Below are 17,379 nucleotides of genomic sequence, written 5' to 3'. Positions count from 1 at the left end.
TAAATATCTCTCACTTAATCCTATAGGTTTTATTCTAGCTCTGCAAAGTTCACAATGTGGAACACATTAGAGACTCTCTCCTTTACTGTATAGCCTACTGATGTCATCTGGTTAGGCGCACAGTGTCAGTTTTTTGATACTGGAATGATCTCTCTTCCATCCACTCCTCCAAAGAATGGGAAATCACTACCATTCGCAAAAGCTATGTCAGTAAAAATAAAATGCAGAAACAGTCTCAGTTTATTCATGGGAAACTTGGTTTTCCCAGTAATTTGAATCTCAAACCCCTTTCCCAGATGGTAAGTATTTCATTTTTCATATACAGCATAAGAATTCCAAGGGCTACGTTCTGTTCTTCCTTACACACCATGTCTTTCTTTGGTCATCAGTTAATATGAATTTCAAGAAGTGTTGCAACGTGGTTTTCCCATCAAGTTATGCCAAGAACTGGATGTAAAGATCCAAAACAGTCAAATAAATAAAAAAAAAATCAAAGAAAAAAGAGAAGGTGGCTTCTACAAGTGAGTTAAAAATATCCTGTTTTGAGTTTTATGAAAATCTGGATAAATGAGTGGCCTGATTTTCAGAAGAGCAGAGCATCCAAAACGCCAACTGATTTCAGTAGAATCAGTAAGTGTTCAGCACCTGTTAAATATCAGACCAGATACATTAAAGATGATCCCAAGGAGAGCTTCTGTGTATGCCACTTGTTCTCATGAAGCACTTGCTAACTTAGGTAGCTTGATGGAATGAACTGGGAATACCACTCCAATGTGTAAGTAACACGTTGGCTTTCTTCAATATTAGGCATGTAGATCTCATGATTCCATCTACTTTTTTCTTCATCAAAATGATAAAATATCCAATTCCAGAAAAATTCCCCCCTTCACGCTTAGCCATGTTCCATTATGCCTTGATTACAGAATTCTATAGAGCTGCTCATGCATCACCAGAAATATTTTAAAATTCTGTCCAAAAACAATTTTGCTCCTCTCTAGCATTCTGCATATCATGAATTTCCCTTGTTCTTCCTACATTCTATTACTAAGGAAATCCGTATGAATAGGGAATATTTTAAGTGTGCATGTCTGCCTGACACTTATTACCTCCACCTGATGTAATAATTATTTGTGACAACACGGAGCAGCATGTTCTTTTGGAAAATGATTATGTCACAAAAAGAAAATCATGACTTCAGATGAATACAAACAGCAGAAGATGCACTCTGAAGAAGCAAAACATTCTTTTCCTACATCCTCTTTTTGCAAAAGGATTAGTCAAGAAACAAGTAAAAACAGGATACAAAGCAAGATTGTTTCTAAAAGGATTATTTTTCAAAGTTTTCCAAGAGATGTTGAGTGTCTTTTCATTTAATTATACAGCATGGTATTTTGTTATTCATACAGATTTTGATGAGCCACAATCAAGATTTCAGTGTATATTTTTTTAGTCATAGTTTCCATATTTTGTTTTTGGAGGGTAGGAAGAAAGAAGATCCATTAGCTTCAGCTTAGTAAGTGAAGATCCAGAGAATGCAGTACTAAAAAGTAACTTCATAGCAGTGGCTTTTCATACATCAGAAATTAAATAAACAGGAATAGCAGAATGAGGGGTTTTGGAAGTTTACTCATCCGGGCTGGAAAAGATCTCCTGAGTCATCCTGTCTATTCTATTCCCCACACAACTGCAGGAGTTATAGATGCATAAAGTCCAAGGCCAGAAGGGACCATTGTGATCATCCAGTCTGACTTCCTGTATAACACAGGCCATAGAAATTCCCCTCTTATCTCTATAGTAAACCAGCGTGTGCTTTATTTAGTCTCTTCTTAAACATCTCTTGTGAGGTGGCCTCCCTTGTCAAATTATCCTATGGCTTAATTGTCCTCACTCAGATATTTTTTCATCAATATATAATTTAAATTTATGCCTTAGCTTCAGGCTCTTATTTTGCCTGACATTTAACCATATTAAAACATACTTATTCTTATGTTATAACTTTTAAAATATTTACAGGCAGCCAGTAATATTCCCTGTTCTAAAATGTATATGTTAACTTCCCTTCATCTTATTTTATGCATAATTTTTTCATCATTTTATTCAACCATGTTTAGATTCCCTTTAATTTAGCTATGTCATTTTCTTACAGTGATGAGCTCTAAATTGCACAAAGTGCTCCAAGTGTGGCCTTACCATGGCTTTAAGGAAAAGAACTATTATCTCCCTGCTCTCACATGATCCTCCATATACACATTCCAGTATAATTTGTGCTTTTTTTTCGAACAAGATCACACTGTGAGCTCATGTTTAATTTGCTGCACACTGATAAATTCCTGGATCCTTTCTGCATCACTGCTCTCTGACTAACCACATCCCATTTTGAATTTATGACCTGTACTAGTATACCCTAAGGGCATTACTCTTGCATTATCTAAATGATATTTCAACCCATTTCTCCATTTTTCTTTAAACTCTCTTGACCATTCAGTACTTTCTCTCTAAAATCAATTGTGTTTCCATTCCCCTCCTAATTTGGTGTCATCTGTAAATTTGAATGGTTGACCTTTATGCATCTCCTTCCAGCTAAAGGGAGGAACTTTCCTCATTTCACATGATACCAAACAGCCCCTGCACATTACTTGAGGTGAAGCTACCCAAAGTGTACAAAGAGTTGAGCTGTTTGTTATATCACAGACACTCAAATAAGGGGCTAAATCCTCAGTTGCTGAAAACTGGCATAATTTCAAATTTTAACTGAGCTGTGCCCACTTACAGCAGCTAAGAACATGACTTAGTAACTTGCCATGAGCCTGATGCATAATATACATATTGCATCTGCTCTAGTCTTTATTAATGAGACAAGGTCAAAAGGGACTGAATGGCCCATAAATATAATCCTTCATCATAATCAAAGAAGGGAGCTTACTCAGATCAAGATGAAACACTGCATGTTGGGCCCCAAGCCCTTATGGGGTACCATTCTATAGGAAAGATTTTGACAGCAGCCCAGGCTTAATCATAGAACATCCATGGGCGATATTTGGCGTCCATGCTGCATTTGGGCAAGTCCTACCTTGATCCTAAAAAAGGGAGTCTTTGATATGAAATCCATGTTTGTCTAACCTGCACACAGAGGCTGATGGACACATTGTTTCAGGAAACTGTGTATGCAGAATTTCCATGTATTTTCAGATTTAGTATCTCCTTACGGAATTTAAATGTTCTCAGTATTTTTCTGAGGAATTTAAACAAATAAAAATAAATATCCTAGCCTGTGTTACAAAGAAAATCTAAATACAAATTGATGCAGTGCTCTTTCTGAGTCTGCATGAATTGTCTCAGCCACCTCAGGTTATCAATTCTGAAAATGAATTATGAGCTTTAAAATATCACTGCTGTTAACTATTTCACTGTTGATCATTTGAGCAGCCAATGTGCTTTTATCCAGTGTAGCTGGATTCATCTGAAAGAACAAAAATAAGGCTAAAAATTCCAAAGTAAGAAATGATTAACTGTTCTATGAAATATTTAATTTTATTCAAAGAGAAAAGAGATATAAAGGTAACTGGAATATCTCCAGATGAAGAGAAATGGGAAGATATCGGATTGATGATCTCAAGGGGGAAAAGAAAGATCTCAATTCAGGATAACTTTTTTTTTGAAGAAAAGATATGACTGATTATATAAAATGTCATTTTAAAATTAAAACTAACCAACAAATATACAAATGTGTTTAATTTGCTAGTATTTGCATATATGTTTTGAGTTGATGTGCTTTAAAAAAATCTGGCAGATTTCCGAACAATTTCAGCAGAAACTGGAGGAAAAAATTCCACAGAATCTGGCAAAGTTTACTACAGATTTGCAGTGGATCTATTAATTAATGTGAAAGACATGTATTTGAAAATCATTATTAATCAAAGGTTCCACCTTAACAGAGTACAGAATTGTACAATAGCAAGCCCTCTTAGTGAGAAATTAATGCTAATAGCTACTACCTATTCCCTGTCCCATACCAATCAATACAGTTGCTGCATCATAGTCATGTGAGCAACTTTTATTTAAATCCCTTTCCAAAAACAGTGTGGAAAATATGAAAATTAATTTGAAAGTGCACTTATAAACTATTCCCTCACAATTTTCTTTCCAGATGCACAGCATTTACTGAAGATTTATGCCATTATTTGGTCTAAGTACTGACACTGATCTCTTCTCCCTCAGAAAGTTGCCTCATGCAAAGCATCCATTATTATGGCACTCATCAGCATATATAATTAAGGTGGGGAAACTGTATGCAGATTTTGCCCATTTAATATCTTTCTTGCCAATGATCAGAGTCATCAGAGGAAATTTAGGGGCATCTGTGGCATCTACAGTACATATCTGGGATCAGACTCTGCCCTACCTACTCATCTAAAATAACTGCCCTTCATATGGTACAGGTCATGATGTGACAGGTAATATGGCATGGAAGAAGAGGGCAACTTTATATTAATCAGTCTCCCAATATTGAGTTGTCTACTCAATCAATTCTCGAGATAGCTAAGATTACTGCAGATACATATTTTCACTTTGCACTTGTCTTTGTATGACATTTTGTGGGAGGATGTGTGGTCAAGTACAACTTTTGGTAGTATTCATTTTCAATATGCACTTTTTGCTAGCTATATGTTCACCCACTAATACTGTGGACTTGGGGTTGAGAATCCTAAAATAAAATACCCATCCTTTGCCCTTATCAAACCTAAGAAGCTCAATGTTTCACCAAATGGAAAAAAAAAAAAGGCATGCGCACGATTAGACTGTCTGCTTAAAAATGTATGCCAGTGAAATGACATGAGATCCAAAGTGCTCATCAAACTGATTTTACAGAAAGCTGCTGCCAACCAGCAGCTCAACATCCTTGTATCTCACTTGCAAGAGATTATGAGCTCTGGGATTGGATAATGAGCAGGGATTATCTTTATGTCTGATATTTAGCTGAAAATTGAAATGTTCAGGTACACCAAACGTAATAGGTAAAATGATCAGTCTAAAGCTCTCCCTTCTCTTTCACAGCACCATATTGGATTTTGCATCAAAATGGTGATAATTGTAAAGCCAGCTGCCTCAGTGTATGGGAGACACAAACCAGGAGAAGGAGCTACATATGATGTTTTGTGAAGAAGACTCATGCAACTGGTCTTTTTGCATAAACAAAGACATAATTTGCTATGCCTATCATGTTCATGTTTTTTCCTTATTTTCATATCATATTGCATAGTGCAATTTGCCCTTCAAATTCTATCATAAAGTCAAGACGCGGGTCTGCAAAAGTCAAAACGACTTCTCTTTTAGGAATGAGGTACTGTCTGTAATGCTCTACTGGATACTTTGTTGTAGTTTTCTTTGGCTCTATTAGCACCGAACACTCTTATAGAGGTGTCATGAATTATATGCTGGATACTAATCCTTATTTCATATGATTTTTTGCATTCTGAATGAGAATGTTTTAATCAGAACACAAATATTATAAAAATCTTAGAAGGTGCTGAATGTTAATTAAACGGATTCTACTAACTCCAAAGAAGCTGTGAAATTTGATTAGCTGTGCATTCAACATGAAAATTTCTATTTTTTTTCTTTAGATCAAATGAGGGCTCAAAGAATCTCAACAACAGAATTATATCTGAGCTAAGATTGCATCTGGATTACCTTAAACCAGCCCATAGTTTTCAGTTCAACTACTGCTTTTATTAGATATATGGCTGCCCTTCAAACCAGGGATACTTACTGGATTTACCGTATATACTCATTCATTAGTCCGTTCGTTTATAAGCTGACCCCCCAAGATGGATAGGTAAAATAGTAAAAACTGTATAACCCTTTCAGAAGCCGACCCTATGTTTCAGGGGTTGGCAAACTTTGGCTCCCGGCAGGTCAGGGTAAGCCGCTGGCGGGTTGGGACGTTTTGTTTACCTGGAGTGTTCACAGGCACGGAGCCCCTCAGCTCCCAGTGGCTGCGGTTTGCCGGAACAGGGAATCGCGGCCACAGGGAATTGAGGCGCTCCATGCCTGCAGACGCTCCAGGTAAACAAAACGACAATGTATTAGATATTTAATTCAATGATTTCATAGAGTTTAAAATCATCAAATTTTGGTGTAGACCCATTTATAAGCCGATGCTCGCTCTTTGATGTGTCGCTTTTTTACCAAAAATATTTGGCTTATGAACGAGTATATATAGTAATTTAACTGTAATGTTCAGGAATGACCTACAAATACAATTTTGATTTTGGAAAGGGAGTTTTTGTTGTTGTTTAATCATTTGCTGCCATTAAAACCTGCCATAATATGGTCAAAATTAATTAAAAAGGCACTAGGGTTTTCTTTTAAACAAACCCACTAGGTCCGTTAGAATTCTCTCATACATTACAATGAAACCCCAGCTAGAAAAGAAAGAAACAGGTAGGGAGAAAGAGAGAGAAAGGAAAAGATGGAGATGAGAGGACAAAACCAATCAGATTTGGTGTTACCAACCAGCGGAAATTTGAAAATAAATAAATCACCGAGTGAAATCGTACATTTACTCGGAGAGAGCATCCTTTGACATTGCCTTCTAGGTGATCCCTGAGCTCCTCCAGCTTTCGATGGAGCTACATATAAACATCAGAAAATGAATTGAAAAAACAAGCTGTTCTCTTTTCACTTTTTTTCTTTTTTCTTTCTTTCTTTTTATCTTTTTTAAAAAAATAAGATCATAGCATAACACATTTCTCACTGCCTTTGGCAAAACATTTGAAAACGTCAAAGTTCTTTGCACAACAGAAATATACATGCTCAGTAAACTCTGAAGTTGGAAACCAGCTATTTTTCTTGATTAACAATGCTCTTTTTTTAGTATGGGAAAAATAAATACAAGTAAATGGACACATCATTCTAAAGATATTTTCTTTCAGCAACATTGTTTACATGTTTTATTTTTGGCAAGATAGTCTGTCGAAAATTGTCTAATCATAGAAAACTTCTTTGGGGTGAATTTTCAAACTTGGGGATCTCAGGTACAGTGTCCAATTCTATATTTAGATGTTCATATTGGACTCTTGCGCCTAAATTAGCATTTTAAGTGGCTAAGTTCCAATTTGAGCAGTCAGATACAAACTGGAACTCTAAATTAGGTGTTCACATTTGAAAATTGAGCCCCATGGTTTTTTTTTTTTAAACTGACATTTGAGCAACACTCATTAAAATAAAATGGAGTCCCAACCCTAAAAGGCTTTCTTTTACTTAAATGATACATACATACACGTTACACATATGTATATGTATTAAGCATATACAGTTATAATGCAGGGTTCCACTCAAAAGCAGAAATCAGAGGTAGTTATATACATATGCAATACCCACAACACAGTAGAAACTGTGTTGCTATCATTTTTTCCCTTCTGTGAATTCATATTGTGTTGCATTGTCTACAACTGAAACAACAGCGCATCATTAATGTAGTGTTTCCCTCATTTGCACTGTAACTGTAACCTCCTCCCAAAACTAAAGAAGAAACACTAAAACCTCACAGAGATTGACAATGAGGAATGCTACAGATGCCTCTAGGTATCACTGGTGTTAACAAACAGAAACTGGTTTCTTTTTCTACACTGAAATAAATTTAAATGGTGTCGTTACCGGAAATAGTTGCATAATTAAACCTTCCCTTCCCCCTCTTTATGCTCAGTGAAATAACATTTTCACAATGAGCAGCTGTATAGCAGTGTTAGAGAACAGAGAGGATGGCTTGTCCTGGAACAAAGGCAACACACAGACATATAAAAATAAAATAAAAACCAAAAACCAAAAAGGCCAGAGAGGCGAGGAGAGTGCAGAAGGAAAAAAAAAGCGTGCTTCATAAAGTGCTGAAAAGGAAATAAAGTGGAAAAAAGTGATATATTAAAATGATTTTAAAAAAGCTATTGTTGGAGCTGAATCTTAACAGGGTAGCCTATAGTATGTGCCTTCAGCATTTTGGTAAATTTGGATTATTTAGATATGTCTTTTAAATACAAGAGCATTAGCAAGAATGTACAATTAAAGAAAGTTTAATGTGACGCACTGTACAAGAGCGGGCACTGATTTAGATGCTCTTTATATTTATAAAGGTAGAGAAATGGCCTAATACTATTAGCTAAATGGTGGCTCCATTCGTATTCGGAACAGATGGATGGATCTCTCTCTCTCTCGCACACCTTTCTGATTTTCAAGCATATAAATACTAAATAAATTAATCAATTCTCATAACAATGAGCTTTTCTGGAATTAATTTCAAACAGTGAGAGCACTAAAACAACAATTTAATTATTCTTTAAAGGGGGAAACTGTATTCTGAAAACGAGTAAGTCTTTTTTATACATAACAGGCACTTTACACTCACTGAATGACACCAATCAGAGAAGCCGTGTAATCATGACCCCAAATTATAGGCACCTTAAGGAGGCTGTTGTTATCTCCTAGTTGGGGTGACATTCAAAGCTAACTACCTGGCAGCTTGCTTTCAGATGGTTCTTCTATGTGTAGCACAGAAACAAACAAAATGTGACCCACTGTGATAAAAATACTGAAATAAAAACAATGGGATGGTGAGAAATGGAAAAGCCCCCTCACTCCCTCCCCGCCCCTCCAAAAGGAAAAGTGAAGGCTATAGAAGGAAACTTGCAAAATAAATGTTAGAAACATATTTACTTTGAGGGATCCAACTCTACTAGCAACTCCTTTGCTTTCATCCGGCCGTCTAATTTGCTACAATGGGGGAAAATGGGTAAAAAGACAGAAGAATAAAGAAAAAGTGAACTTAAAAAAATTTCCACACAATCAATTAGCAGTACATGCAAGACATTAATTTGACTCTCTGAGACATCTCTAGAGGACAAGGACACAGACTCTAGTTTCTGGAATAAGTGATGCTTTATCAAGTCATCGTAAACTTGTTTTTGTTGAGATTTTTTTTCTTTATATTACCAATTTTGCACCAAAACTTTGCATGCTGAAATCACTATCTTCTTCTTCTTCTTCTCCGAGGATAAATATTACTTAGTATTTTGTGATTGTCTGGATTTGGTTCATAGAGAAAGTAAGGTCCTTACACACTGATAGAAAAAAATCCTGTATTTTTCACTCCAGTTAATGTTTTAACTTTGTGGTATAAACTGAAGTTAGAAGGTGTCAACCATATGATTAGAAACACAGATGTACTGTAAATGGAACTATCAATCCTGACAAGTATCATTGCTGATACCTGACAGAATAAAATACAAGCTGCCCATGACTCAGGCATAGAAGTTTTAGCCACTGCCATTAAGATTCCCAATTAAACAATTGTGCTGCCCAACCAGAAAATTTTAATGCCAGACCAACATTAGATTTACTGTAGTACATATATTTTAACTCCATTCCCAACACCTCCTTCTGCCTTGATCTTTTTCCTTAATTATAGCAATCCTTTTCTAGATTATGTAGAGGATGGAAGAAACAAATGAAGTTGCTGCTCCAACCTTTCACATTGCTATTAATATGTAAACACAATTTTCAAATGCCAGATGAACTATGTCCTGAAAAAATCCATTTACAGTAAAAGTTTCATCCAGAACTGTTGAATCAACTAAAGAACTCTTTCTTTCTGAACTGAAATTAAAACTAAGCTAAATCATTTGAGGAGAGGCGAGAGGGAAGAGGAGAGAGAGTTGGATAGCACAGGGGATACAGAGTTTTTCACCTCTTAGTGGCTGATCTGAATCTAGCCTGGGTTGGCAGTTGTTGCTGCTTGATGGCTGTTCCATGTAAAATAAATTGTATCCACTACAAACTGGACTGAGACACACCACAAATGGCATTAACTGGCATCCCTTTTAGTAATCTCAGAAGAGAAGCCAAAAACTGAATACACCATGGAAACTCAATTTCCTGCTCTGTGTTTGAGGTGATATTTCCAGGTCAAGGCTAAGGCACAATGGCAGGAATGCTGATGATGTGTGAACATGGGGGCTGGTCTACACTGAAAAGTTACACTGGCATAGCTACATCTCTCAGAGGTGTGAAGAATCCAAACCCGAGGGACATAGGGCATGGCTACACTTGTAGATGTAGAGCGCAGTAGGGAAAGTGCTGCAATCTGTCCACACTGACAGCTACAAGTACACTGGCGTGGCCACATTAGCAGCTCTTGCAATGGCCACAGAAACCAGTGCATTGTGGTAGCTATCCCAGCATGCAAGTGGCTGCAATGTGCTTTTCAAATGGAGGTGGGGTGGAGTGTGACAGGGAGTGTGTTGTGTGTATGTGGGGGGAGAGAGAGTGGGTTTTGGGGGTGGGTGGGCTGAGAGCACATCAGCATGCTGTCTTGTAAGTTCAGACAGCAGCAGACCCCCCCACCCCTCCGCCTCTCTCTCTCTCTCACACACAGCATTCCACTGTAATGGTTGCTTTGTCTCGGAGCAGATAAGCCTGCCAGCTGTCAGAAACGGAGCTTTCAAAGGGCATATCAGCATTCCTACAGCGAATTCAAAACAATGAGAAGAGTGGCCACTTGACTGAAGGGGATTATGGGACATTTCCAGAGGTTGATCAGAGTGCAGTAATGCGACACCTCGTTCACACTGACACCCAGGCATTTCAGCCAAGGTGCAACAAGCGTTAATCTTCTTGCCGAGGTGCAGTATTAGGAGCGCTCTAGCCATGGAGTCAGAGCGCTCTACATGCCTTGCCAGTGTGGATGGGTAGTGAGCTAGGGCGCCCGGGGCTGCTTTAATGCGCTCTAACTCGCAAGTGTAGCCAAGCGCAGATTTAACCTGACCTAACTTCGGTTTAGATAACACTAGGATGATGGAAGAATTCTTCTATTGACCTAGCTACTGCCCCTCAGGGAGGTGGATTACCTACAGCGATGGCAGAACCCTTCCTGTTGCTATAGTAAGTGTCTACTCAGTGATACTCAATTAGATCTACCTGCAGGCTGATTTGAGAATTTTAACAAGAGGCGGGCCATTTGCACAGAAGGCTGACAAAAAACAAACACCTCATCTGCCAGTAAACAAAGACCTTGATTGCAACATAAATATTAGTGTTTCTATCTTTTAACAAAGATTATAAATCAAAATTGTTACCCGTATTTGTGGCAATCTCTAATGGGAGAGGTGACAGCAATGATCTCTGGCAAGGTTTGTGAAGAGTGGTTTGTAGGAGGTCAGGGCAGGGTGCATGCCCTGGTGAAGATGCTCATTTGTCAGGTGATTGCGGTGGTGGTTTTTTATAATGTTCATGGTGGAAAACCTAGATTTGCAGAGGTACGTTGATCCAAACATTTTTAAAAGATAGACGGTTAGATTCTGGTTATTCTGAAACTGGTCAGCATATTGAGTCCAGGAACCACAAAGTCCCATTTCTCTGAATTTTGCCTTCAAGACATCTGAGCTCTGGAGCCTTACAATTTCTAATTGAAACACACCTTCATAAATTGAATCAAGAATGTTCTTTGCTTCAGAAGGGCAAGGTCTATCAGCATAGACAACAAACAGATTACAAATAAATAAAAGCAAATCCTTTGGAATTTTAATATTCTTAAATTGCATTTTAAAATTTTCTATCAGATTGTTTAGGAATTCTTGCATCATTGTCAACAAGGTTTCCTCTGTAGCAACAACACATAATGTGGAAAGTGCAACACTTTTCCTGTTAAGTCTGTCTGAAAGATTTCAAGATTCTTCTGAAAGGCACACATTTTTTCAAACAGATTCCCTACACTCCTTGCACTGCCTTGGAGCTGCATGTTGAGGGGATTCAAGTGACCAGTAATATCGCACAGAAAAGCTACCTGTGACAAAAGGGGACATCATTAATATTGTTGGTATTGTGGTTTGAAATAAATTATATTATTTCTCTTTGAAGCGCACAAAACCTTTCTAACACACACACCCTAAGTAACCAGTGAACATCATTATGCTGCAACATGTCACTGCATTTGGCTGAAACGTCTTGAAAGAAAGCTTTAAAAAGACAACGTTGCAAGCTAGAAGTTGAGCGTACGTAGTTCACTAATCTCATCACAATACCCATTATTTTTTCCAGGTCCCCAGACAACTTATCACACAGTGTCCTAGTGAATGATCCGGTGAAGTGTATTTAATGAAAGGTGTATCACTGCCAAACACAAAGCGATGCCCTTCTCTTTCCCTGTCATGGAGGGACTTCTGTCTGTAACAAGCAAGTTTACTTTCTGCAGATCTAAACCCTTTTTTTCAAAAAAACCTTTTGCCTTTGCAAAAATGATCACTCCTGTGGTGTAGGTTTCTAATGGTATTAAGCACAAAAATTCTTCCTTGAAAATTTCACCATTATAAAATCTAACGAACAGTGATATCTGGGCAATGTCACTTAAATCACTTCATTTGTCCACTGCAAGAGACATTTGGCATTTTTAAATTGGAAAGCAGTGCTGACAGACAATCCTTGTAAATTACCTCCAATTTTCACACTGCCATGGAATCAGACAGGGGAATTGGCTTTACACGGTTTACAATGTCATGTTCGTTTTTATTTCCAGAAAAAAGCTCCTCCAGCATGTCCAATGTGCACTTCTTCAGAAGCTTAGTATCCAGGAAAGGTTTTTTCTTTTTAGCTAGTACCCATATTATTCGAAGAGAAGCAGCTGTTGCTTTTTCCTGTATAGCTGCTGATGTTGTGAGAATGACACTTGAAGTGTGATACGAAGACTTCAGATTTTCAATTTTGTCACATCTTGCAACACTGCCAGGAGGATAGGCGGCGTTGAAGTTACTGTGATTTGATTCAAAGTGACGCCTCATGTTGATGACCTCACAGAAGATACAGTGGTTTGGCATATTAAACACAAAGATTTTGCATTTAAACGAGGTGTCATATTAAAAATAAAATCCTCTGTCCAGCTTGGGTTAAAAGTTCAGTTTTTGCTGTTGACTTTGTGATATTTACTCCCACTCATATTCATTTTTTGCTCCATTTCCATCACTAATGAAAAATGGGTGCTGTCCTAGCTCAATCAGAGATGATGCTATCACGAGAACTTAGATCCAGTAAGTTACTTACTAAGGAAGTAAAAAGAACAGGAGGACGTGTGGCACTTAGAGACTAACAAATTTATTAGAGCATAAGCTTTCGTAGGCTACAGCCCACTTCATTGGATGCTCTAATAAATTTGTTAGTCTCTAAGGTGCCACAAGAACTCCTGTTCTTTTTGCGGATACAGACTAACACGGCTGCTACTCTGAAACCAAAGGAAGTAAAGTGACTGAAGAAAAAACTGCAAAGCCCTTTAAAATGAAAGGGGTTTGAAGTGAAATCCTTCCAGAAACTGAGGCCAGCCTGTAGGTGGGAGGCTGTCTGTGAAATGCTGGATCCGCCCTATAAGGGTACACTGAGAAACTGTAATAAGGCAATAGATAGCTCGGTTGAAAAAGATATTTTATCCAATATAGAAGTGTAAAGCCTGAGGTTGCCGCTATATGTTTATATGTTTATTTTCTATGTAACTTGTATATGTTTGCTCTCCCTTACTATTTAATCTTTGAATCTGTGTTTTTTCTATTTGTAGCTGGGTGGTCACCTGCTCTTGCCCTGAAGGGCTTAAAACAGCCCAGGGGAAGGCTGTGGCTCACGCAAGCAGCCCAGGCTGATTGGGAAAAAAGGCCCAGCTGGGGCCAAGCCCCAATCAGGGCCCAGCTGGCCCTTATAAGCAGGCAGTGGGCCAGGAGCATAGAAACACTCTCTCTAGCCTTTTGAGAGGAAGGGACCTAGCTGCTGTGAGCTGAGTAGGGTACATAGACTGGAGCAGGGCTTGGGGAAGGCTAGAGGAGCTGGGGAGCTCCGGCCTGGAAACCCCCCAGGCTGCAGGCCTAGTCAAATAGGTACAAGGGTAGGCGGAGGCAGCAGGTCCAAACCCCCTTGCCTGTGATGAGTGGCTTGTACACTGCAGTCAGCCCCAGTGAACGGGGGCTAGGTGGTGACTGACAGTAGCCATATACTGAGGTGGGGATAGGGGGTTGGGGGGTTCCTTGGGGAGGGGACACCCAGAGATTGTGGGGATACTGCCAGGGGGCAAGACCCAAGGGAAAGGGGCACCGGGGTTCAAGAGGGACACGGGGGGCGAGGGACAGGCGAGACACCGGCCGACAGAGGGTGCTCCAGAGGCTGGCGAGCTAATTCCCTGGACGATCAGCAGGAGGCGCTGCTGGGTGAGTCTCGTGTCAATACACTATTAAATAAACCTTTTGTTTATTTTTACTCCAAGCAGGTCTCTGCAGTGCTACTATATGGAGAGTGGGCACCAAATGCAGCTGATAAGTAGTGGGGCAGTTTCACGCTGTCAGGGGCAATGAACCAAAGGGGAAAAGTCCAAGTGTCTGGTAGTTAAGATCTCAGGAAGTAGATTTAGGGAAACTTGGATCTGGAAGGACTGTTGGAATTACTCTGCAAGGAATGGGCTGGTGAAAGCTAGAATGAGACCTTCTGCTTGTGGGCAGGCTATTGATATCAGGGATTTGAACCAAAGATGTACAGCATTAAGTCACCACAAGGTTACATGCAGGCAGCGACAGAATCCAGTGGATGAGCTCCATAATGTCACAGTAAGTTGATTTAGGTTGACTTAACTTTGTAACATAGACCAATCCTGGTTTACTGTATGTCATAAACTTGCTTCTAATCATATGCCTGTGACTATAGCTCTTAGTTTTAAGGGGCCCAGACCTTAACATGTGCACTGGGATATGCACAGGCATCCCCAAACTAGTGCCCTGTTCCAAGGCCTCTTACAAAATACCGGCTAATTCACAAACAGTTCATCCACCCAAAGAAAGCTCTTTGCAATAGTGAATGCATAAAGATTTTAGCCATTTTTCATGGCTAGCGCAGGCAGTCTTAGAGAATAAGAGCATGGCAATCAAGAAGCAAGTGTATACTGCACATCAACTGAGCTGTTTTTAGGGCACATGAGAGAAAGGTGATCCTGTAATACTTGACTTCCATAGGCTTTGGATGAGCTGCTCAGAAAGTATTTGCCAAAGTTCCACTGTACAGGACAAACTGAAACTGGGCTAAGGACTGAGCACTAAAAATGGGTCAGAAACAGTCAGGCTTTTGAAGCTGGCAAGAAGTTGTTTTAGTTAGCGGAGTAATTGCATAATGCCTGTTAATACATTCATCTTGGGGGATTCTGACTGCCAACATCTAGACAATATAAGGAAAATTATTCAAGTAAGCTCTCATCTCCTGCATCCTTGCTTGACTGAGAAACAACAGCAAATACTTGTAGAGGAGATGAAATGCACAGACACTGAGAATATAGTTTGTACTCACAATCCTCTTTGAAAAATGCCTCATACCAATAAATACTTTTTAAGTATATTTAGTGATTAGTATATTATGGCAAATCCATTCCTTTTTTAATTAAAAGCTAAAAATATTACACTAATTGTTATAACTTTTCCATTGACCTATAATAAAAGCAAACTTGTTCCTGAAAAAGCTTTTATTTATACAAGATATAGACCACATAAACACCAATTAGGTGGTGTTTCCTAAATAAACTGTAAGGGTTTTCAAGTAAAAGGGGTTGAAAATTCCCGTAACAAACGTACACACGCATACCCATGATGGTGTGGCATAGCATAAAGGTTTTATTGTCATGAGTTTGGAATTGCTGTATTACAAGTGGCTTACAATTTACAAGTTTTGTAAATTAACCCAACTAAGTGCCAATAAACCACTATCACATCATCATATATTTTAAACTGTTTTAGAGCTGTTTTATTTTAAAAGTTGGTAATATTTTTCTTATCACTTTGCCTGTGGCCTCAGGCTTTACTAGTAACATCAGTCCAACACTATAATAGGTCTTCTTGGGGAAAAAAGGAATAACTAATATATTTTTTTTTCCACTGAATGCATCTGATGAAGTGAGCTGTAGCTCACAAAAGCTTATGCTCAAATAAATTTGTTAGTCTCTAAGGTGCCACAAGTACTCCTTTTCTTTTTGCGAATACAGATTAACATGGCTGCTACTCTGAAACCTAATATATCTTAGTAACTTCTAAAAACTTACCTATAACAGACTCTTTAAAAATAATCAGTATTGTAATTTTAAGGTGTGCTATTTTACAACCTACCAGGACTAGAAACAAGTGCTGTATATTTCATAGGAAAGGGGGAGGCGTGTAACAATAAAAATCAAACATTTCTTCGTTTTATGATAGTCCATGATAGTCCATGGGGTCTTAAACTTTTCATTAGTCCATACCTGAATATTTTTCATCATATACTCAAACCACTGTAAAGTTTAGGGAAATGGGGTTTTAAAGACTAATTTTTGTAGTAAAATTTTAAGTTTTTTTTAAAAGGTGCCTATTTGAAGAAGTTTGGAAAAAAAAGTTATTGTGGAGGCAGAGTAGTATGCAGACTGCAGGTGAGGCAATTAAAGGTACAATATAATGTAATTGATCACACAGCTCAGCAATTTATCATGTGACTATTACCACCAGATATATCCCCTGTTAATATGTAAAACAGAAAACAAAATATAAATATGTCCCTATAAATCAGATTATGTAAATGCATTGGTAGTTTACACCTGTTGTGCAGTAAACTGTTTTCTTACATCTATCTATTGACTTCCATAGATCAATCAAGCTTAACTGTCACTCAAGTTCATTAAAGTGCAAAGCGCTAATTAGACCAGGGAAAAGTTAACTCACATGGCTGACAGCTTTCTATACTAATCCTTCATTTACATTTTCAAAGCCTGTTCCTCTGCTGCTGTTAGTAATATTTAGTTTGCTCATTTTTAAAAAATATTGTTTTCACCTTTTAATAACTTTTGCAGGTGCTTTCTGAAAGTTTTGTTAATTCAAAACTTTTTCATTTTAGAAGTTCAAAATTGGCAGTTACAGTATGTAGTCAAAAAGGTTAAGAAATAAATGAGTTATAAAAATAAAAAAAGTCACACACTATATCACTGTTGCTAACAATTTAAGGGCCTAATTTTTGTTTGCACCAGGCCTTAGTGGAAATGAAAATCAGGCCCTCATTGTAAATCGGACTTATTTGTTTTATGCAGAAATCTGAAGAAGATATAAACAATAAGTAGCAGAACTAGAGGAATATTTTTGAAAAAATAACATGAAACCTGATCAGGTCTACTGAAATGAAATGAAGCAGTCCCATTGACTTCAAGGAATATTGGAGTTGGCCCAAACTTTACTGTCGAACAGGAAGATACTATACAATTCGAGCAGTTTTATGGCATAGTCCCATCTTGTGGACACTGCATGTATGCAGCAGGAAGAGCAGAAGGAGGATAAAACAGGTTAGAGACACATGGACAATTTA

The 17,379-nt window shown here is 38.1% G+C and overlaps 1 protein-coding gene across 10 annotated transcripts in view; it reads right to left on the bottom strand.

The window, feature by feature from the left end:
* GPHN (gephyrin) overlaps positions 1-17,379 on the bottom strand; it is a 582,839-nt gene that overhangs the window by 145,177 nt on the left and 420,283 nt on the right. For 7 of the 10 annotated variants that reach the window (XM_077818687.1, XM_077818689.1, XM_077818690.1 and 4 more), the window contains one exon: positions 8,710-8,766. The exons of the other annotated variants lie outside the window; for them this stretch is intronic. In XM_077818687.1, coding sequence (XP_077674813.1) covers positions 8,710-8,766 — 57 coding nt within the window. The remainder of the gene's footprint in view (positions 1-8,709; positions 8,767-17,379) is intronic. 10 annotated transcript variants of the gene reach the window in all.

Source organism: Eretmochelys imbricata, chromosome 6, assembly GCF_965152235.1.
Source record: "Eretmochelys imbricata isolate rEreImb1 chromosome 6, rEreImb1.hap1, whole genome shotgun sequence".
In the NCBI taxonomy this organism is placed as follows: Eukaryota; Metazoa; Chordata; order Testudines; family Cheloniidae; genus Eretmochelys; species Eretmochelys imbricata.
The sequence above is the reverse complement of the archived record's forward strand: the minus strand, read 5'-3'. Positions and strand labels throughout refer to the sequence as shown.